The following is a 24,783-nucleotide window of genomic DNA, read 5'->3' on the forward strand; positions in this document are numbered from 1 at the left end:
GTAGAGAAAAGGAAAACTGTCCCAACCAAACTCATCCAAATATTGTCAGGACAGGTGCATCCCCTTCCATTTTCTTCTTAAAGAAAAAGAAAGGCTCGTATTTAATTCAACAAAAAATTTTAAAAGAAGAAACAACTCTAAAGAGGATAAAAGGGGGGTTTGGGGAGGAAAAGGGGGGCAACACACGGCAAACCCAAAAAAAGAGACAATAAGAATGATATCTACCAGACAATGTAGTTTGTTTACCATAGCGTGTCCGATGCCTGAGTGCTTTGCGGAAAAGGGGGAAGAAAGGAAATTAAAAATTGTGAACAGAACGATTGTTAATTAAAAAAACTAAAAACAAAGATGAGCCGTTAGGGTGTTAGTACATTCGTTGGTTAGTAAAATGACACATTGCATGAATGATCTTGTGTTAGTTTTTCAAAAAAAAGGCACCCGACACAGAAAAAGAGAGTGGGGGAAGACAATGAGACCAAGACTCTATGGAAAACCTTGGCACCTGGGGCACAACCAGGAAAGGAGCTGCAGTCCACCTTGGCTTTGTAACTCCCCTCTTCTCCAAACAGACTCAGACCAGACCTCACCCCAGTCAGAATTAGCATCATACTTACTTTCCAAGAGCTGTTCTGAAAGAACACCGCCCTGCTCCCTTCCCACCCTCTAGCACAAACACAATCCATCTGTCCTGAAAGAAAAGACCCCCAAGGTTTATCGTTCCACACGTAGATAAACAGAGAGAGCTGAAATACCAGTACTTTGGGGATTGTTTTTTCACATCTGACTCTGATTACATGCATGGACAATCATGATTTTCTCCTAGGACAAAAAGATCTTAAAACATTTACAGGTCACATCTAGCATAGGAAGGCTACATATGTAGTTTACTCTGGGTTTCCATGGGTAACTTAAAGATCCAGGACCCCCTTGATTTTGTGGATTTGTGCAGCAGGAGGGCAACTTTCTCCTCTTTCCTGTTCTCTCAGGTTTAAATAACTGTGTCGTTAGAATGCATCAAAAGAGTTGGAGTCTCCTTCACTAGCCAATAATGTTACTTTGTTCACTGTGCCAGAATGTCTCCTGTTAGAATCACTCTCCCCTCATTCCTCTTTAAGAATGCTTGCTTTTCAAGCTTTTAAGCAATTTCTTGCATGGATGGCAGAGAGAACTGGCAGGTTAAACATGATTAGAGAAGCCCTACAATTAGTCTTTTCTTCGCTGTTTTCAAATGTTAAATTGCCAACACACCCTGAGCTGGGAGGCTGGAAGGCTAGAAGATGGTTAACCCCAGTTTTGTGTTTGCGGTTTGACTAAAGTGGCATATAAAAGTAAAGCACTTCCTGTGATGGCCATGACCTTGGACTCAGGTCCTGGTTATAATTTAGAACAGATAATCCACGTTCCCTCCATTAATCAGAACCCCCAATAAAATACCTGACCTTGGCCTGACTTGGCCCAAAAGCAGAACCGTGGCAGATGACCAAAAAGGAAGAAAGGGGGAAAGTTTTGCTCCATTTGGTAAGGAAACCCCGAGTAAGCTTTCCTCAGATGAATCTTTACCACAGAAGCCATTCAACCTTACCAAAAGAGTAGGCGAGACTGCCATCAGCTTATTGTCAAATATTTATGAAGTGATTTACAGTTTAACTGAAATAGACAGGGGCTTCCCACCCCTTCAAATGTATCCTAGAGAACTCAAAAAGATGTTATAAATGTACTTTTAATGGGAAAAATAATAATCTTAGCTGACTCAGGGTTGAAAGGATTGTATTTGCAAAATCAACTCTGCTTTTCTGAGATTTTTTTTCCTCTTTCAGTAAATTGCATTTGGATGCAAAATTCAATGCAGATTCCGATGAGGTCCAATTTTAGGTGCACTTTCTCTAAAAGATTCATACTCCTTCTGCCGAGAAATGCCCCCAACACCCTAGGGCCCAGTGGCCTTGTCTTGAGAGCTCTACTTAGCTGCATCCATGGGGACAGACAGAGGCAGTCACCTTTGAAAGAATACTCAGCATGTAAATCATGTGCATGTCCCAGCGAGTCTAGCACCCAGACCATGGATGAGCTCATAATCCTTCTGGAATATAAGATGCTTTGCATATTTAGCCACCACACGTGGAGGGCTGTAATCACCATCTCACAAATGGAAACTGTGGTGTGGAAAGGTTAAATGCTTTGTCCAAGGGCACAGAGAGGAGTCGGGTCTTAGAACTTGGACGAGAAACCCTACAGTGTTGCCTTCCTCTGCTTGTTCAGACTAACTCAGCACAACCAATATCTGAATTACAGTTTGGTTCATCCCCATTTCAGTGTAAAGGACTGAATTAGGGCCCAACTCTATTTTAGAAAAGTCTTTTTTAGTGGAAATGAAAGTGAGCCTTTGCCGGCTAATTGGAATCATTCTAGAACGGCAAAGAAGCATGTGGGGTGGGAGACAGAGAGAGAGAAACAGATTGGCTGGTGAGAACCACAACCTGATTCCACTCCCCAGTACGTGAAAATCCCCCCTTAACTGACTAATGGCAGAAGGGTATTACTGTGCAACTGCCAGTCAAAACCGATAAAAGGTCATATTCTCCTTTTTGGTCTAGTCTCGGCTACTCAAACCTTTCAAGCCCTTATATGTTAGCAAATGAAAATTTGATGTGGGTTCTCTTGGCCGCTGAGGGGGACTCTCCTGTAAGTACAGGTGGGGAATGATGAAAGGAAACATCAGCCACAGGATTCTTTGGCCTTGCAGGAAAAACACAGAATGGTGATTCAAAAATGTTCCACCTGTGTGTATGAAGATGACGGGGAATTCTAACTCAGGATCTGGCAACTTCATCACAGATAGAATAGCATCTCCAACCACAGGGCTTCCTTGACATGCTTAAGTGTGGAAATGGGTATTTTGAATATTGTGTGTCTCCAATGTGGAGGAGCCTTCCCCATTTACTGAGCATTATTAAGGAGTTACACTTTTATCAAACAGAAAACACAGGCAAACACCTGTCAGTTCTCATGCTTTCATGTTTACATTAGAAGGCATTAAATCAATCACACTGCAGAAGAAAATTTGATAAGCACCTTCTGGAAATTTACATAATGCTTTCTGATTTAATAAAGGATGAATGCTGTCCAACTGAGTTTAATGACAAATTCACAAGTAGAAAAACCAAGTGAAAACAGAACCTGGAAAAGGCAGTCTCAGAATAGACCTTGACTTTTACAGGAAGTGTTTTTAATTTTTTTTCCTGATGTGGGCTGGTGAGGTATTATTATTGTTGTTATTGTTATCACTATTATTAGTTATGAAACGGAAAACAACTTCACTGGGCTAAGGCTTTCTGAGACTGTTGTCACCTGATGGAGTTGCCTGCTTAGAATCAGCAAGCGATGGGAGTTCTCAAGCACGTACAGAACCAGGAAAGGCTGCTCCAAAGTTGACTTTTTTATGTGGGTCCTTCCACTTTCCAGGCCTCCTAGTCAACTGAAGAGTGTCAGAGGTAGAGACAGGGGCAATAAAGTATACCACAACACCAAGGAACAGAGAAACAAAGGAATTCAGAAAGATCGCAGCTAATTCACTCCAAGGCTAGAGGTTAACACAACCCAACAGAAAGAATCAAAGTGGACGAGGGGTTGGTAAATTAAAAGGAAGAGAAAAAGAAAGACTTCTTCTGGAAGGAATTAAAATTACGGCGTCATGGCAATGGCTAACTTAATTAAAAAGAAAAACATATATTCAAAGAATGAGAAAAATCTACCAAGCAGAAACAAAACGCTCTCCCTAATTGATTTAGCAATAGTACAATATTCAAAGGTAATCAGGAAAATGATAAAAAGGAAAGCAAAACAAAAGGAAAGTATTTATAACTTTTATCTATACAACTGAATTTTTTTTCTTAAATAACAAGCACAAATGGAAAATTGAAGTAAGAGAGGAAACATATTTTAATAATTATCCTTGTGAAATTGTAAAGGCTGGGAGAAAGTTTGACTTCGACAAATCCAAACCCATAGGGTATCTCTACCCCTCTCCATGTAACCTAACCCACCACCTACTTCACGAACTTCCTCCCCAGCCACCTAAGAGGAGCCTCTGGGCACTCTCTCCCCTCAGCCATTACCTGCCGGAGGTTGCGTGTCACTTTGACATCATGCCAGGCGTTGTCATTGAATTTTCCATTCACTGGCTCCACAATGGCCTCAAAGGCCCCAGACCCCAGGTTAATGACCAAGGAGACTGCGCCATCCTTCAGAGCCAGGTTGACATAGTCAGCCGACTTGCCCGTGTGCAGGATGAGCCCGTTCCGCTGCCAGGTCTTAAAGGACAGGGTGATTTCATCACTGCTGCTCTGGATTGGGTTCTGAGACAGGTCGTAGCACAGGTACTCTGAGCCTCGGAAAGTGGCCACATTCTCCTCTCGAGCTACAGAGAAAGAAAAGGGGAAAGCAGTCAATACTTGACTGGCATGAGCCAGGTCTATGCAAATACCAAACAGAACACACACACACACACACACACACACACACACGCACGCACGCACGCACACAGGGCAGTGTCCCTGCCAGAGGCCTGATACCAGCACAACACCCCCTCCAACTATTCCACAAGACTCGTATCTAAGTACTAGGGAAACTAGCAGAGAAGGTAACTGCAGAGAAGTTATATGTCCACACAGGGGTAGAAGACTAACACGATGGTGCAGGAAAGCTTGCTACCTTTCCTTCAAATTTTCTCAGAGAAAATCCTAAAGGGAAATTTCGTGCAAAATGGTAAAGTGAGGTTTACTTGCTTTTGCATCAATATTGGCTTTTAAATGCTTGTAGAAGAGCTGGTTTAGAACAGATACTTAACTGGTCTGATGAAGGGTTCTTTAGCTCGAGGTATCTTTTATCGAACAATAATTAAAAATCAATTAGCCTGAAAGATTTGGCTCTAATTTCCATCCATTAATAACCCAGCTAACTTTGGTTTCCATGGTAGAGTCCTGTGCCCAGTGGAACGTGACTGGATTTTTAAATAGGAGGTTGGACCTGAGGAAATGATTGAGCAGATGAGGAAAAGGGAATTTGGTAATATGTTCTGATAAGACAACAATACTTCCCTTAGAGTCAAAGGGACCTCTGCCCTAGAGGTCTCCTGTTTGAAATGGCCTGATCTGACCATCCTACGGAACATCTCCCTCCATAGGACCAGGGGTCCACAGAGCCAACATGGCATTCCACTGGGACTCATACTCTCTTTCAAGACCATATTCGAGACCCTGGGGTCCTGTAATTCCCTACCCAAAGAGCCCCAAGTCTGTTTCCAAGGGTTGTGCAATCCTCCTTCCTGGACCCATTTTCTGAAGGCAAATCATGCTATCAGTGTGCATACCTCAAAGTCTGAGGGCTAGCCCTGGGGGACTGTTTGCACAGGTTTGGACAGAGCTTTGCCATGTGGGTCGAGGCATCCACATGCATTTATACCAGACCTCTGTGATACAGGATGGAGCTGAATGTGGGCAGAGGAAGGGGAAAGGCCACAGGCTGAGGACCAGAGGGGCTGGCTCTCCCTGTGTTGGTATTTCCCAATGCAGAACTCCTAGGAATCCAAACACTCTAAATGAGAACCTGACTTAACCAGGTAGTGTCAAAGGTCTATTTTTCAAGGTTAAGAGAATAGGATATATTTTATTTAATTATTTGTTGATTTGATTTATCACGTAGACACTCAGCATGTACACCTCCATTTGTCCTCTTGTCAGGCAGCCTCGTTTAGAGAGTGGCCTACTTCATATCAGCGTTGGTCAAAAGCACCTCCTCAATGAAAAGAAATGGGCGACTATACAAGCTTAGATATGCAGCTTCGCTTTAAAGAGGGGTGGCAGGTTGAGGGGACTCTATTTTCCCTTCTAGACTTACGCTTCCGCCTTAGTCACCAAAGCTTGTCCACATTAATTCATATCTTATCGACCATCATAGCCCTTGGTAAGTTCCCTAAGTAAAATCAACTAAGTATTTTCTCATCATGAGGTAAAGGAGTCACTCTTACAATGTGAAGAGATGACCACCCAACATATACTGTTGAATTCATTGTAGCATCACATCATTAAAACATGAGCCTTAACATCACACTCCAGAGAGTTAGAAGAGATTAAGTGTGTCCCATATCTTCCAGAGGGCCTCAAGGATGTGTGTACACCTACACATTTCTCTTTGCACACACACTGGTATAAGCAAAAGGGATTTGTCCACCTCTAGGGAACCAGTGTTGTTTTACACATATAAGTAGAGAGTACTACTCAGCACATAACCCATGCCAGATACATTTTACCAAAATTAGTTCCCCCAGAATCACAGAGCAGAAATTTGGCACTATCTGTATGTTTGAAACGGGTCCAACCATGCAATCCCCTACTGCCCTATTTTCACGATCTCTCATTTCTAAAGAAATGGTTTTGTTAAAATTCAACTGGACAAGCTCTTGTTCAGTAGACTGGACGTAACCCTGATTTAGAGCAGAAGACAGCAAATCAAATTCAGTTATCACCGCTAAGCTCTTTTCCTAACAAAGCAAATGTACACACAGCCAACTACTACACCTGTCCTTGGCACCCCACATGGCATATTAGTGGGCGTCTTCTATAAACATTTAAGTTATACCTTGTGTGCCCAGTGAACTGAGATAAATGAGCAAGGAGAGGAATGCCTCTAAAGAGAAGCCTCAATTAATCACTGAGGGCTTCCCTGGTGGCGCAGTGCTTGAGAGTCCGCCTGCCGATGCAGGAGACGCGGGTTCGTGCCCCGTTTCGGGAGGATCCCACATGCCGCGGAGCGGCTGGGCCCGTGAGCCATGGCCGCTGAGCCTGCGCGTCCGGAGCCTGTGCTCCGCAAATGGGAGAGGCCACAACAGTGAGAGGCCCGCATAACGCAAGAAAAAAAAAAAAAAAAAAAAAAATCACTGAGTACCCTTCAAAGGGGGAAGGGCCTGACACAGAAGAGCAAGGCACCAGGATATGATTTAATGTGCTATGTGGTGCTTAATATTTTTTATATAATTAGACTAAGGAGTCTATCAAAATAATAAATTTTAGAGCTATAAAGGATTTTAGAGATTTAACACCCCCTTATACTGATGACTAGGAATAAGTGAGCTGCCCAAGACCAGACAGTTAGTTCTACTCTGGACTTCTACTGCCTCTGGACTTTTCTCTAAATATCAGTTACCTTTCCTTTTGCCCATCATTCTGGATATAGCACATGCTCCTACTCTGCTTCTCAAAGGGCATGAATGATTCCACTGAACCATGTACTGACTTACAAACCATCACAAACCTTGAATAAACTGAGCCAGAGACCTATTCCTCCTACCCCATGTAAATCACACTTACTCACCAAAAGAAATGTTTCCCTTCCCTGCATCCCCACCCCGCCGGAATCAGTGTGTTTAAAACAAAAGAACTTGTTTTATGTGGATGGCCACAGAAGAAAAATGACATCATTAAGAGAAGAGGTTATCACAGTAAATAAATAAGAAATAAAACCAATGTGAGGAAAAAAGTTTATGTAAATCACATGCATATTTATGCTAATATCCATGCAAATTCATCAATGAAGATTTTATGTAGCCTTGAGAGTACATTCCTTTGCAAATATGTAATGAAAACTGCTGCAAAAGTTCACAACCTTCCCAATCTCTTCATTCAATGAATTTTCCCAGTTTACCCTTTCCCTGGGCTGGAGAAAAACACCAGAGCAGCATCACCCCAGATGGCTGGCTGTCTCCTTCACATGTCAACAAACAAGAGACCACCGAAAGCTACTCTCTGAATCATATTCTAGATAAGCAAAATCATATCATTTTTAATTCATGGGATACTTTCCTCCTGACTGTTACAGGGAGAGGCACTGGCAGTGCATGACCCAGTCTTTAAACGAGCAAATAAGGGGCTTGCAAGAAGAAAGAGAGAGGACCTTGAAGAAATTCTTCCTTTGTATACTCTCACAACTGACATTTTTCTCCTAAGGTCCCAATCTGTCTCAATTTCCTTCCAGTGGCTAAAGCTCGAGCATTTTCTTATCACCTTGAAAACCATACCAAGTTGATAGTGAACATAACTAAAAGGTGCAAAACCAAATAGTGACAAACACATTTCTAAGCCCATTCAATTCTCCAAACTCTCCATTAGAAAAATGTAAGACTGCCCCAAATCTGTTTTCTGTACTGAGTGTTTCCACTGAGAAGGAGGCTGAAGAGACAATTCAGTCACCTTGTATGTATTCAGGCTAAATAGGTAGAGAAAATGAATGCAGGGGATTATGTAACACAGTAACACACAACAGCTTAGCATAAAGCTATAGCTTGGCAAGAGCGTAGGCACTGACATGGCTAATGGACTGTTTAGATTCATTTAGATTATATCACCCCAAAGTTTACAATCAATTGCATAAGTGTTAAAATAAAAATGTTACTCTCACTGCATGAAAAGCAGAGCTCAACCCTGTATGACAACAAACCGTTTACCCATTATTTGTAAGTGTCCAATTGATTAAACACTAGATGCGATCGAGATAAGTATAACTCACGGTTTTGAATCAGTGTGTATAAGACACATAAAGCACTGATCTTTCAAATGGCTTGTTAATCCAAGTACTGATATGTACCTCGCGTTAACAAGCATTTACTCAGTCCTATTTTCCACTCGCTCCCAAAAAACACCCAACTAGAGATTTACGTAATAATTCTCTTTCTCTGAGAAATTCCAAAACAGATTAAAATATTCTGTGTCATTTTTTTATTACTATACAACCTAAGAAATATGAAGAAATGCATAACACTGTTGAATTGGGCCTGTGGCTCCTGATAGCTTGGGGCCTTAGGCTGTGAGATCAAGAAATTTGGACCTTACTCTGAAGGTTCTGAGAAATGACCACAAAATTTTACTGAGAGGATGGAGGGTCAGATTTGTATTTTTAAAATACAAGATTATGCAGCCCAACTTCTGCTGGGTTGAGAGTGAACTGGAAAGAAATGAGAGCTGAAGGCAGAGAGCCCAATTCAAAGAAGAGAACACATATGAACCACTTTTCCAGGGGGTGCCTGAAACTGGCTCAACCTGAATGTTGATATAACCCAGTGAGATCTGCATTTCACTGGGCAAGAATGGAAGCCAAAGTTCCTAGAAGAGACAACCTAAGGAACTGAGAGGCAGACATTCTGGAAAACCAGAGACCACAGGGTACTTAAGATCCAAATGCAGCCAAGGAAAACCAAGGGCCAGAGGTAAAAATTGAGGACAAGGACACAGCACTAGGCATGAAAGGGCTCAGGTGAGAACAGGTCAGGAATGGGTAAAGAAGGATTCTATTCACATTTTTTAAAATATCATATATTTCCAAATGCTCAAATGCTTTCTTAATTGTTGTTTGTATTCCCTCAACACTCTGTGAGGTCACCTTGCTATGATTATATTAATGTAAGGAAGAGGGGGCACACAGTTTACATAGGGCATCCAAGGAGCTTGGAAGCAATTAGGCCAGTTCCAAACCCTTAGCCCACTGATTCTCAGTCCATTGCTTTCGCCATCACATCACACCACCTCGCCAGGAACTCAAATTCTCAGGGAATAGGTACCTAGGACCCTGTATCTGACATCCTGCAACTGCACGAAGTTCCATGTGTCAAAAGGAGAAACCACTGACAATGACAGGTAAGAGCCCACTCAGGCAACAGGAGCCCACGCAGGGGGATCAGGGAGTGGGGCTGGCTCTATTCCAAAATTCCCTAGTAGCAGGTTGGAAAAAGTCAAACTGAGATCACACTCTTCACCGTCATCAGACAAAGAGCCCGAGAAATGGAATCTTTAGGTACCCCTTAGCAGAGCCTACGAAAAGGCCAACCCCTCTGGAGTGGCTGCAGGCACTGGTCCTGAGCAGAACACCTGCTGTTCTCTAGAAAGGGAGGGGGAGCCAGCTTCTGAGGATGCGCCCCAGAGACAGAGGCAAAACTGTTCTCATCTTTGAATCATTTGTCCTTCAACTGGCCTCCGCAGCAGCATGGTACTTTAGTCTGCACCAATGCAAAGATAACCCTGGCTGGCCCACCAATGCAAAGATAACCCTGGCTGGCTGGCCATCCTGGCCGGCCCACCCTGGAGCTAATGAGGCACAAAAACACGAGCTACTGCTGCCCTCCCTGCCAGACAAAGGGATGTCCTACGGTCCTGGGGCTGGCCCGCTGACTCCCTTCCTCTGATCCACAAATTCAGGAGGGACAGCACTGTCCCTCCTCCATTGGTGCAGCTGCAATGTGAGGTTTCAGGTTCTTAAGTTGTAAACTATCATATCACCCAATTCTACGCAGGCAAAGAAGCCATGATGATGATGGAAGAAGCATAAGCCCAACGAAAGGGGTACACAAAGCAGAAATAAACTTTTTGAGATGGCCACAGTTCCACAGTTGTTCTACTCATTCCTACAGGGACCACATATCCACTCAATTCTGAAAGTCGCCTTGAGCTACAACACCAATTTGGGTTGTTTGCTGGCAAAGGAACAAGTTAAGGCAAATGTGAGTTTGTTCTTGCACAATTCTGTTTTCTTTCCATGCAACCTGCTAAGAATGCAACATCCAGAACAACAATTTCCACCTCTAAAGTCTTCTTACAAGCTACGTGTAGACAAGACACCCAAGTTAGCTGTTGAGCTGTGAGATTATCGTATTTGCAAAAATGAGGGAAAGACAGAAATCTTTTTACCACACGGAATTCCATTATACATCATCTAAGGACATTTCCTGCTAGAATTAGGGAAGGAACACACTGAGTAAAAAAGGAAAAAGACTGCACAAGTGACTACACTCTTGCTTCTTCCTGTCCCATTTCCCTTACAATGTATTTCAGGGCCAAACAAAGCATTTGAATAGATCAAACTGCAGAGCCATCCCCCAAGGAGAAACAATGAACCTTTACATGCCACATCCCATCATACAGGTATTTTAAAAGCAGAGTGTACCAGCAGACAGCAAATTGTGTCGTTATGAGTAATCCTGCACTACAAAAGAAAACACACAGGAAATCTGACCTCCTAAGGCCATTTCCAACCCTTATCCTCAGACTCTGTAGGAAAGATGCAGCAGAGAAATAAATGGACTTTTCCACGCTGCCCTGGTCACTCACTAGCCGGCAGATGCTCTTGAGAGTGATCAGAAAGAAAATAGTAAATCAAGTTGTCACTTGGGAAAAAAAACAGCCAGCACCCTGGCGAGGGAAGCTGCCTCGAGTCCACAAAAGAATGGCCTGGAAAATCATGCTTCACTGAAATCACTAGAAAGCTAATGGTATCCTAAAGACTGCATTGCTCTCAATTGTATTACAATAAAAGTTAAATTTTCTGTTCATTCATTTAAGGAATAAGTATTTCCAGGTGCCTACTATGCACCAGGTGATGTGTCCGGTGTTGAATGCACTTGAACCACCCAGGAACGTGGTGAGTAGAAATAATTAGCCGACACTTTACTGAAGAAGAGAAATTATAAATCTAAAAAAACTCAAATGCTTACTAAGTGCCAAATCCTGACATGGACTCACATTAAACAGGGCATCCTCCTGTAGCTCAGAGTGTAGTGGAAATGTGGACTTGATTACATGGGAATTTAATAATAAGGCTTTGAACTGGACAGACCTAGGTTTGATATCCGGCTCTGGAACTTACCTAACTCTATGGAACCTTGGCTTATTACTTAACTTCTCTAATAGCTAGTTTCCTAATCTATAGAATGAGCATAACCATAGTACATATTTCATAGAGTTACTGTGAGACATGAATCAGATAAAGTTCCTGGCCCAGTTCCCAGCCACAGACGTGTTAGCTGTTGCTAACAGCTAACACGTGTTAGCTAACAGCTAACACGTTGTTGTTGAGAATGCACATATAAACAAGTGATTACAAGTGCAGTAAATGTTTCATAAGTGATACGGGCACACAGAAGAAGGAATAACTGACCCCTGGGTGTTAGGGAAGGCTCCATACAGGAGGTCAAACTTAATCTGGGTCTTGAAGTATGAGTAAGAGTTCACCATACAAAAGGAGGGATGAAGTTCTAGTTAAAATAAACAATGTATTCACTGGTGTGATCATTAGAAGAGCACGGGGTGTCCAGGGGATGGTAAGAAGTTCAGTGTGGCTGAAGTAGCAGGCATGTGAGACTCAAGATGCAGGTTGGGGTCTTATGTGTCATATTCTTGGGGCTCTGGGGATGGAGAACCAGCATAGGAGAACTTTGGCTTGTGAGTGGCACAATTATACTTGTATTGTATCAGGGGTCCAGTGGGTGGACTAATGGCTAGAGAGGTAAAGAGGAATCCAGGAGACATCTCCAAGGTGGAATGGAGATTGCTAAGAAACCCTGGCCTGAGGCAACTGTGCTACATCTGCCTGCCTGCCCACTTATAATAATTTATGCAATATGTTGTACATTTTATTTCCCATAACCACCAAATCTATATGAGTCAAACTGTAATTATGCTTCTTTTACAATCGGCTTATCATTTTAATTGTGGGTCAGTCAATCAGACAATCGTTAAACACAAATGCTGCACTCTTATCCTGTAGAGGGAATTCCATTTCCCTGCATCCACGACTTCAGGAAAGCATTTCCTCCCCACCCTCCAGAAGGGGGTCATTTGGAGTAACACTGTGACCTTCTCTCATTTACTCATTCACCCGCTCCAATGAAAGAAGTAATTCACCTCCTTGGTGATATAATAAGGGTCTGACACGCAGAGGTCCACCACATTTCTTATTTAGGTAATCACTGTTTCCATATGACTTGCCTTTCTCTTCCCTTCAGCTCTGCCCTTCCTACAAGGATTGTGAGTTCTCCTATAGGCTCCCCCATGCAGTGAAACCTATCAGAGTAGACTCTGCCCCTACATAAGAAGGCCTTTGGTTTTCTAGCTCTTCTGCCTATGGCTGTGTGGCTGGGTTTAATTCAGGGGGAAAATTACTAGGAAGCCCAGTAGGACTGCAGATCAAAGCCACATTCTCTAACGCAGCTCTACCAGCAACAGAACTGATATCTGGATCCTTAATCTGACTGCCAGTTTGAGTCTTGTGTCTGTACCTCAATTAATTCAGAACATATGGTTGTCAGTTGTCACCTCAGACAAGCAGTCCTTGGACTGCTTTCACTCTGATTGGGAAGATAACAGACGTATCTGAAACTACATGAGGTCAATTATAAGTAAATGTATCAATTATATCAATAATTTTAAAGCCAGCTTTGTGCCACAGTGTTACTAAAACATGTTTCTTGAAGTTACACCAAGGATATGGATGACTAGAATGGTGAAAATTTAACCAGGGTCGCCTTCCTGAAGATAAGTTTTAGATTGAGTTTTGATGTTTTTGAATAAAAAATCATAGAAAATACACACATCTGCAAACCTATATAACCTTTCACCTGTGGTCCAGTCCAAAAAGAATAATCTGCATGTTTATCTTTCTTCAACCAGCATCTTTTATCAAAGTTACAAAACAACTGAGGCAATTGTACTGGAGTACCTAATGGCTCATTGTGAGACTATATTCTATAAAGTTGATGAGGACAAAAACATTCACTAGAAACACACAGCAGGAGAGGAGGGGAGAAGACTGCGATTTTGATAAAAACCAAATTAATAGTAATGAAATATATCTACAGTGATCCTGGAGCAGGAAGCAGATCATCTGAAATGATTTTTTTTTTTTACAGTGGCACATACACTGACCCTAATTGAATACTCATTGTATTCACACATACTGTTCAGAAAGGAATATAAATGTCATAAAAGATTCACAGAATTTGGTAAAACTCGAACAGATATTAAGATATTTAGAAGCAATACATAGATTTTTAAACCCATATGGACTTTAAAAATATTTATTTCTGTAAAATTTCTCTTTTCATCTGAGATGAAAACAAGTAAAAACTCCTTCATAACTAATCATCACTGTGGCATCAGAAGAGACCTTGGAAGATGACCTAATATACCTCTTACCTCAATAAATCTACATCTAAATCATCTTGCTGGTGAAACTCTCCACCTTTGAGTATCCAAAGAAAACAAGATAATTTGGTGTTATGTGAAACTTCCTACAGACACTTCTGGGGCTCAAATGGTTCCTGGTCCAAAAAGAGGAAAGCATATTGAGAGACTGCCAAGCTTCATTTGGGTGATCAACAGGGACGTATAAGGTGTTAAAGATTTTTGCCAAATATCTCCTTCATTCAGCCCAGAATATACAGAGAATAATGAGTATAAACTGTGGGTAGCTAATAAACTTTACCTCCACTAATTTACACACACACACACACACACACACACAATGATCACTAACCATTATATATTACAGTGCTATTCGTATGTAACAAGAATGGGAAAAAAATCTACCCATCAACTTCAGGTAGTGTTTACTTCTGGGGAAGGAGAGAAGAAATGGAACCAGGGAGATACTCAAACAAGACTAAGTCTTTATAAAAGGATATAAGGCAAAAATGGCAAAACACTGAAATTTGTTCAATATGGGCAATAACGAAGCCAATGTTTACAATATCCTCTACTACAGGTCTATACTCTTTTATGTTTGAAATTTAGCATTCATTTTTAAAATGCTAAATCCCTGCAGATGATTCTGATAAAATACCTAATCACCAAATAAATCTTAAACAATTCTCTTGTTATTTTACACATAGATGTCAACTCCTTGACCATACCTTGTGAGCAGCAATTTTTTATACCTTTTCAAAATCTCCCACGTACCCCCAAATGTGTTAAATAAAGACCAAATTGAACTGAAGTGAAGGTGAGTTGATCGCAGTGATGCTAAAGTTACCAGTTCTCTTCCTGCCTTCCCCACTCCTTCTGGAGACCCACTGCTCAGTACCTCAGCATCCCAGAGTGCAGCCCGGCTTCACGGGGGGAAAGAGGAGAAATGCTGATGGAAGTGAGGGAAGAGAAGACACCTGTGTTTGCTGCCGTGTGAAAGCTCCGCAGCAAATGCTGAGGGCGGGAGAAGGCTGGCTGAGGTCTGGGGGGTGTGACAAGCTTCTGCACAAGCCTCCCAATAGCAGAATAAAATCATCCCACTTCTTTAAGAAAATCCCCACTGGGAAACCTGAATCTGTGCCCATCCCTCTGGCCTTCCCTGGCAGCAGGCAGCCCAGCCCTCCTTTGTTAGCACTGAGGGCTCTAGCCTGCAAGTCTAGACAGAGTGGCTGGTTAAAAGGCCCTGGAGTCAATGCCTGGACAAGATCAATAAGGCTTTTTATGACACAATGAAAACTTTCTATTTTGTTAAATGCGGCTAATCTACCATTTCAGCAGTACCCTTAAAGCTTTCAGTGCTGAGCACTCAAACCATGGTGATTAAAACCCTGTTCAGAGACACAACTGGGGAACTTGGCCAATGCAGAGGTACAAATCCTAGAGACGTGGGCTGCGTCTTCTTTTATGGCAAGGTATGCATTTCCTTTACCTCCCACAGAAATAAGCGTGCCAGTGAGATGGGGCTGATTCTGCCCAAAATTAAAACCGCCCCATTCCAGGGCTCTCAAGAAGGGACTGATGATGCCCACAGTCCTACGTAATTAAACAAAGGGGTCTGAACCTGGGGGTGGGTGAGGATGGGGTATGCTAAAAGGGGTAGAGAGGGAAAGTTCTCTAAAATGGAGGCAGACTTACAAATCAGTGACTTAATTTAAGAAGCCTTAAATAAAGGAGAAAATCTTCAGTGATTGCAAATTCAATTATAGAAATAAATAGAACTAGAATAAAGTGTTTTTTCCATCATTTCTTCACCTCATACTATTAGCAGAGTTTTTTAACAGAAGATTTTTTGTGCCATAGTATAAAAGGGACAGGAAATTAACATTTATTGAACGTGTATTATGCTCTGGGCTTTAATCTAGAGAGGGTCTGAATACACAAACACTATACATGTAGTATTTGACAAGAATTAACCAAGACCTGTCTTGGTGATTTGAGCTACAAGAATTCAAAATACTAACCACTAGAAGCAATGTATTATTAATAGAAATAACATATATGTGTTCATATGTTATCTGAAAGGAGAGCTTTTTTATTAGGATACTTGGTATGTGTCTTATTTAACTCTCACAAAAGCCCTGTGAAATAAAGTTTTACTAGACCCATTTCACAGATGATAAAACTGACAGTCACAAGGGGTGAAATACATGTACAACACCATGGCTAGTAAGAAGCAGATTCAAAATATACACTAAGGTCAACCTCTAAACACTGTATGCTTTCCATTAGGACATGCTGCCTCCTACTGAGGGCTGGGTATCTTTTGCAAAGACCTCTGTCAACAGTATTCCTGTGGGAGATGAACTATTAATTTAAACACGCACATGCACATGCACGCGTGCGTGCGTGCACACACATACACTTGCATAGCATGTCATATTTTCCAAACTGCTTTCACATACATTATCTAATTTTGTAAAGCATCCTTCTGCAGCTTTTATAGGAACCTCTATCTGCTCAACAAGGGTAGATATTCGGCAAACATTTAGATATATTAACCACATACACTGGATACGAATATAGACCATCAGAACGATGGAGAAAATTGTAAGAATTCTCTACATTTGCAACACTGCAAATATATAACTGCTTAAAAAAATCCTTAATTATGAGAGCATAAAAAGGAAATCCCCTTCTGATGCACTGAATCTAAAATGGCAACCCACCTTCTAAGTCAGATGATTCACAAACCATCACCCCAGCAAACTCACTGAAGCTCCAAGGCCATACAGCTGGACCCTGAGTTATAACACCAATGGGTACAGTCAGAAGTATGCTCAAGGCTTGCAGAGGGGGAAAAATTATTTGACTCGTTATTAGAAAGAGCACACAAAACTGAGATTATAAGACTCTCTGAAATAGTTAATCGAATTGGTTTCGCTTTCTTGGGTAGCCATTTACAATGAATATTTATAGTTCCTATGATGTCGATAAAACTAAAATCCTAACCCGCTCCAGAAATTAGGTAGCAGGTAAGATTTCTCAATGATATTTTTATCCATGGGTTAAGATAAAATAAGGAGTGATTTGGATATCCAGCCATGATATGAGGATGTTGCATAGGCAATCCCAGACTTAGAGAGATTATGATATTTGTACATTATCACCAGGTGGTCAAGGTTTCTGGCCACACTTTGTAGGTGAATGAATCAGAACAAAGAAAAGCATGGAGACTTAGAACATACAAAAACACCATCCAAGACTTAAGAAAATAAGCAGAACCGCTGGCTCATTCCTGCCAACTATGGTGGCATCCCCAAACAGATATCAGCAAAGATGCATCTGGATACGGTGGCAGCTGAAGTCTGAGAGGAAGTTGACTGAATCTCACTGTCTGATTTAAAAGCCCAGAAATGTGGTTTTATCTCTCTCCAGGAGTGATCCTATAATGAGAGATTGACTACACCAACTAAAATCAACATGTGACTGAGGTAGACAGCAGAATGTCATTATCATGATTTACAATGAAAAATTACCATCAAAAAATCCTACAGTCCACAGATTTGGAATTAACCATTGGTTCCCAAACAATGGTCTCAGTTAAAGTTTTTACCAATCCATAGTACAAACAGGAAGATAAGAACAATGCTGTACATTCTTTAATAAAAGCTAAATGTATGCAATACTCACTCATGCAACACACATCTGTGTAGGACCTACTCTATACAACATCGTGGTAGGCGCTGGGAAGATAGCACTTTCATTCTATTCCTTTCTCATCTTGGAATTTCCTCTTTTATAAAGTAATGATGATGACAGATGAAATCTGGCAATGTCATCAGTTGGCAAAATAAATAGTTGATCCTATTTTGCTCCTTCCCTTTTCTGTAAAAATGTTACTTGTCAAAAAAATTCAGAAGTTTGAAGAACCACTGAACCAGAGAATCTTTTCTAGGTGTGCTGTCAGTCAGATGTTGACCAAAATGTGGCATTCTCCTGAAAAGGGGTTTACCAGGTGTTTCAGATAGGGCACCCAACCATCCCAATTTGCCTGGGACTGAAAGAGTCCCAGGACATGGGACTTACAGTACTAAAAGGGAAACAATCCCTGGGAAACCAGGACGGTTGTTAACTCTACATGGGTCACATGTCAGGAAGTAAAAAAATAAAGCAGATCAAATAAAAACTCTCAATCACCTAGAATTCAAGGAAAAAAGAGTCTTGAATTAGTCGGATGCTTTTGTTAGCAACGAATGCCTAGCCATTTCCAACCAGACATTCTGATTTCTGAAGAACAAATGATCACATTAACACTACAAGTAATGTATTCATTGCTGTGGTATATTATATTCTAGAACTTTAAACTAAAGTCATCCTAAGAATAACCTGGACTTCCTTTGAGGATTCAAAACGTTCTTTGCGATTTCATGGACCTCAGAGCCATCTAACTCCTCATTGTACACCACCACAAATAAACAGCTTTAACCTCCTACTGCTTGAATTAGGGATCATTAGTGTCTTCTGTATTAGAACTAATAAGGTTGTATGGAATGATTTATGCAAACAGTAGCATTCCCTTGGGGATACTAGGATAATTTCAGGAACAGGCAGAACTTTACAAAAGCTTCAGAATCCCAGCCTCTGGTGCCCTCAGGTTTGCCCGAGTGCTGAGCATTCTTCCTTCCCCTCCCAGCTACCCCACTACCCACACCTCAACCAGCAAAGACCAGTCACCTTCTGGGGCCTCTGGAACACCCCTCAATGACACTGGGCCACTTTACAAAAGAGCAATAGTGCCCCGCTGCCCTCAAATGAAACAGAAAAGTAAGAAGACACATCATCAAAGAAAGGAGAAGGAAAGAAGCCAGTACTTACTGTTCCTCTACTATGTGCCCAGCACAGTGAGAGTCACTTTGCAAATATTGTTTTTTCAATCCTATGATGACCTTAGAAGAGTAGGCATTATCACTGTTTTACATACCAGAAAATGTCTACAGTTCCTGAGATGCAGGTGACAGTGATGATGCCAACTACCATATATGAAGCTTACTGTGTGTCAGGGGCTTTAGATCTGGCTTACTATTATGCAGATGACATTTAATATAATCTTCAGCATAATCTATTCAGGTATTATTATCTGCAGTTTTCAAAGCGGGGAGCTGAGATTCATAGGCTCAAGGCTATCCAACTAGAATAACAATAATTGTCAAGGAAGGAATTTAGAATGAGGCTAGACTTGGGTCTAACTTCAATCTCATTGTTCCCTCTATTGCAACAAGAGTTAGGCTTTGTACAGTATGGAGGTTTCTCAAAAAACTAAAAATAGGACTACCACATGACCCAGCAATTCCACTCCTGGGTACGTATCCAAAAAAACCAAAAACACTAATTCAAAAAGCTACATGCACCACAATGTTCAAAGCAGCATTATTTACAGTTGCCAAGATATGGAAGCAGCCTAAGTGTCCATCAACAGATGAATGGATAAAGATGCTATATATACATATAAGAACTGCTCAGCCATAAAAAAAGAATGAAATGTTGCCACCTGCGACAACATGGATGCTATTGGAGGGCATTACGTTAAGTAAAATAAGTCAAACAGAGAAAGACAACTACTGTATTGACATCGCTTATACGTAGAATCTAAAAAATACAACAAACTAGTGAACACAGCAAAAAAGAAACAGACTCACAGATACAGAGAACAAACTAGTGGTTACCAGTTGGGAGAGGGAACTGGAGAGGGGCAGTACAATGGTAGGGGACTAAGAAGCACAAACTACTATATATAAAATAAGCTACAAGGATAGGGACCTCCCTGGTGGTCCAGTGGTAAAGGACCCGCCTTACAATATAGGGGATGTGGGTTCAATCCCTGGTCAGGGAACTAAGATCCCACATGTTGTGGGGCAACTAAGCCCGCGCGCCACAACTACTGAGCTCGCGTGCCTCAATGAGAGAGCCCACGTGCCGCAAACTACAGAGCCCATGTGCTTTGGAGTCTGCACGCCACAACTAGAGAAGAGAAAACTCCGCACATTACAACAAGAGAGAAGCCCACGCACTGCAAAGAAAGATCCCACATGCATCAACGAAGATCCCGCATGCCACAACTAAGACCCAACGCAGCCAAAAGTAAAATAAATAAATAAAATAAGCTAAAAGGATATATTGTACAGCACAGGGAAATAGTCAATATTTTATAATAACTATAAATAGAGTATAACCTTTAAAAATTGTGAATCACTATACTGTACACCCATAACTTATGTAATATTATACATCGACTATACTTCAATTAAAAAAAGAGTCAGGCTTTGTATAAAAGCCACGCTCCTGAGATCAGGAGTGAAGCGACCCACTGTGTGATCTTTAGTGTCTCTGTGGTTGCCAGTCTGGACAGTGACCCTCTTTGATGACTCTCTCAAGCTGGCTGTGCTCTAATCATTTTCCTTTTGGTTTCTATAGCAAGACAGCAGACCTACCAGTATAACCTGATTATATACCCTTCATGTCCGGCATTATCTACCCAAACTCCTCATTGTATCCAATCATTACTGAGAGTCAAATGAACAGAGTTGACTGACTATGTGTTACCTGAATCCTTTAAGTCACCCAGTCACTTGATCATTTACTCATCCATTTGGATACCACATTTTGAGAGCACTAGTAATGTGGTGGGTTGAGAGTGAAAACAGAAGAGTCCTTTCAAATTTTAGCATGTCACATTTCTAGGGTAGGCTAAGTTAGAGAGAATCCTTAAACCAGGTCATTCTGAAGTATGAAGAGGCTTTGAAAACACACAGAGAATTATGCAACCTGATGGTATTATTATTCATATAATTTATTCCCTTTTTTCCCCGTTCCAGAAGATGTCCACCATTTCTTTAAATGCTCTGTAGTATTACACCATGAATTTCCTGACAGACAGGCTATACAGAACCCTGACTTTGGGTTAACCTCAGGGCACTGAGGGAAAAAGGAATTAACTGGTTTTCACATCCATGTCTGAGGAAGGTATTATGCTTCTCACTGTTTCTTGGCAGGCAGAATTGGTAAGGTGAAATCTAGCCATTAGCGATGGAAGGTACTTTGAAATCACGTTTTTCTACTTCTTTTTACAAGCCTAGCACAGTTCAGTGTTTGTCCAAAAGAATTATCAGTAGAGGCAAGACCAAAACCCAGGCTTTCTGACTTTTATATAAGTGAGTTAGTTGCGAAATAACTATGGGGTGGACGCTGGAACCCGATAACAGAAGGGACAACTCTAGAAGTTTGACCTCCAGGATGCTGGACGCCTAATTCTCACTTGAGTCCTTTCTCCAAGGCCTCCTGCATGTGTGTCTCATCCAGATGCACATTTACATCAATGTCCCAGAGTCACAAGAGCTGGCACTGGGCAATGCCTATCCCTGGAGAAGGGCTCTGGGCAAGCAGTGTGCTGCTCAGAGGTCTCATGGCTAAGCCAGTCCCTCGATGTGGGTTACCTCTTCTACTCTCTGAGCTTCCTTTTCTCTTCCCCCTGCAGCAGTGGAGACTCTAGAACTTCAGGGAGGGAATGCTGCTTAATGACTCCAATGCAATCTCCTGAAAGCCTTATCAACGGTGTACAGCCCCTCTTCTGACAGCTGACCTTTCCCCTCGTTCTCAGGTCCAGGGAAAAACAAAAGCACCATAACAATTAAAAGCAGTAAAAAGAGGAGGAAGGAGGGGAAAAGAAACTCTAGCTTAACGCAGAGGAGCAACATAGAATTTTCTTTAAAAGAGAAGGAAAAAAAAAAAAGCAGGGGAAGCAAAAGAAAAACCAAGACAGTAAAGAGGGACAAGCACAAGAAGATTAGATCCTCCTAGGCCTCTTTATTTCTCTTCCTGACGGCTGCAGAAGTCATTGAAAAGGCTGTTAATAAATCTGAGAAACCAAGCTGGTGAGGGAAAATAAAGAGGACCAGAAAAGAAGAAGTGATGGCATGCAATAGCTGGTGATATATCAAACGTCTCTCCACTCTCCTTGAGCCCTGACAAGCATTACAAGTGGTCCAGGTGCTCTGCAAAAGAGAAGCCCCTTGTCTCAGTAACACAGGTGAGCCCACCACCTGGCAACAGCCTCAGACCGACCCTTCAAGGGCCTCTGAAGTCCCCACAAACACACTCTTTGTATCATTCCTGCCTGGAAAACAGCATCCCTTTCCCATCTCATCTGAAATACATGGATAACTTTTATCTGACGCTGACTTTAAAACACCTTTGGGGAGATGAATATACTCATCCATCCACAGAGAGATCAGAGCATTCTCAGTATTTTGCGATTGAATTGTAAACAAACATACGTGTCTACAGACAAAAGAGAATTCTTTTCTTAAGTTTTGACATTGATTTTGAAGGGGAAAAATAATGATACACCTGTTTAACTCTGGACATTTTAGGAAGGCCCATGATGACTGTTTTCTGCAGACTCGTGAAAGATGCATTTCATTCCTCTGTCCGTACTGAACATGACATGAACTATGCAGACAGGGTGACCCCCCTGGTTAGAGAAGTGAAGGAAACCTACACACTATGGTTAGAATTCCCCATCTAACAAGCTATACCAAGGGAAGTGAATCTGAGAAAAGTTGAGTGTTTCTGGAGGTCAAGTTCCTTTTCCCAGGGTTCTAAGTGGTTCCCCAGGTGCAGTAACTCCAAGTGATTTGTTCCCTTATACTTAGCTTTGCACTGTTTAATAATAACGGCAGCAACTGGTTCTGGAGGTCTGGCCATGCGCTGAGTGCCACGCTCACCTCCTTCTCTGGTCTATCACAACCCTGAGGGGCAAGTGCTCTCACAGTCTTTGTTCTACAGACATGAGGGTTGAGGCTTTGTAATCTGTCTTTGGTGGCTCAGTTGGCATTAGGGCTCAAAACCAGGTTCCGCTGACCCAAAAGCCTCCACTCTTTACCCCCGCCCTGTACTGTCTCACCGGGTAACCTCAAGCCTCATGCACACATGGAGTGAGATCAATCGCTTGATGCCTCATCTGAAGCCTCAAAGCCTACTTCAGCCTCCCAGGGATTCAGGCTTGAGGAAGTTCTAAAGCTATGGCCAAGAATCATGCCAAGAATCATTCCGGCTTCACGTCCTGTGGGGGAATAAACTGTATCCTGCAGCTCTGGAGGTAAGAAAGGCTCCCTTCATCTCCTGCATGTAGGGTCTTCTTTGTCTGAGTCCTTCCCAGATGCAGGCAATCCAGGCTAAGTGGAAAAGGTGCTTGCCTCCCTGGAAAGAGCAAGGAGGTTGCCAGTGACTTTCCTTTGGCATGGGATATTGGCATCCCTGGTGTCCTATCAATCAAAGGCTAAACTGTAAAACAAAAAAATCAAACAAAAAACAAGAACACAACCCTAACCTTCCTTGACAAAGCATAATGCATCTTACTTATTAGATTTAATATCCTTTGGGGGTACCAAAGATTATAATATTATGTTAGGGACATAACAGTTACCCCTCCATGTGAGAAAAATTTACATTTCTTTAAGAAAGGTGCATTGCTCAATCCAATGGAATCAAGCCCCAGTTGGGATATTTCAGGCTTCGGAAGGACTATTTTGTTTCTGGTTGGGGTAACTCCATGGAGTCCCTCACATCCCACCTCCTAGCAACTGTCAATGCTGACTGTGCATAATGCTTGCCCTGCCTCCACATAAGGTGGAGAAAGCATTTTGACTATGAGCTACATATGTAAAGCAAACAAATCTGCAGGTGTCAGCTCTCAGCTACAGCCCAGAGAAAATCTACATGGGCCGAAAGCCAAGGAGAGGGCACAATATAATCAAGGATTCATTATATGCCCACTGGGTGTCCAGCCCTATAACCATGAACCTCCTTTCCAATCATGTTCTTGTTATTCCCCTAGTTGCACGGTGAGGGGTATGTGTGCCAGTGTAGAAAATGGAATCTGCTATAGCCAGTCCTTTATGCTCTCTGCATAAAGAGAGTGGTACTAAAATATGTCAGCAAACAAATCAACTAACAATTTGAGAGTATTCACATGTTGGTGGACAAAAAGAATTTTCCACACTTTAGAGATAGGCAAAGGCCTTTCTTAAGTAAACAACTCTTCCTCTCTACTGGAAAGAGAGAAGGGTCAATAATCAAGGCTACTAAAGAATTCGAGAGATCAGAACCACAAATTCTCATGAAATCTGAGTTCTGTAGCCCAGTAATAAGGAAAACATAGGGTTAACATACAGAATTTTTTTTTAAAAAGGCAGTGCTGAAACATTGTTCAAGCTTTGGAGTCAGACAGAATCCCACCTTTCCTTAGAAGTCATCTGATTTTTCAGCAAATTACTTAACTTCCTTAAGCCTCAGTTTACTCATCAGCAAATCAGAAAAAAATAATAACTTGTAAGTCATAGGCTTGCTGTCGAGACTAAATGACACAATATATGGAAAGCCTTTAGCACTGTGCTGTGGTCATTACTAAGTAATTAATAAACGGTAATGCTCACTATTAGCAGCCCACGAAAAATTACACTTTAAATATTAAAACAAGTCATATCAGTTACTTCAAAGGATCTTAGTACAAAAGAACAACAATTTCAAAGACAAAGCTTCTGCCTTGAAAAGTCTGAAAGATGAAAATATGTAAAGGTCAAGAAATACACAATCCAGAACATTTCTCCTACAAATCTTGTGAGCTCGTGGCCTTGCGGGAAGAAGAGGACTTGCTAATAACCCCAAGCGCCTTCCCTACTCTGTACCCAAATCATCCTGCACTCATGGGAGAGGAGGGGGGGGGGGG

At 41.8% G+C, this 24,783-nt stretch overlaps 1 protein-coding gene across 1 annotated transcript in view; it reads right to left on the reverse strand.

Moving 5' to 3' along the window:
• Positions 1 to 24,783, reverse strand: part of NRXN3 (neurexin 3) — a 782,346-nt gene that overhangs the window by 357,889 nt on the left and 399,674 nt on the right. Inside the window, exon 5 of the mRNA XM_007448147.1 lies at positions 4,116 to 4,417. Coding sequence (XP_007448209.1) covers positions 4,116 to 4,417 — 302 coding nt within the window. The remainder of the gene's footprint in view (positions 1 to 4,115; positions 4,418 to 24,783) is intronic.

The sequence above is a fragment of the Lipotes vexillifer genome, unplaced genomic scaffold, assembly GCF_000442215.2.
Source record: "Lipotes vexillifer unplaced genomic scaffold, Lipotes_vexillifer_v1.1 scaffold542, whole genome shotgun sequence".
NCBI lineage: Eukaryota > Metazoa > Chordata > Mammalia > Artiodactyla > Lipotidae > Lipotes > Lipotes vexillifer.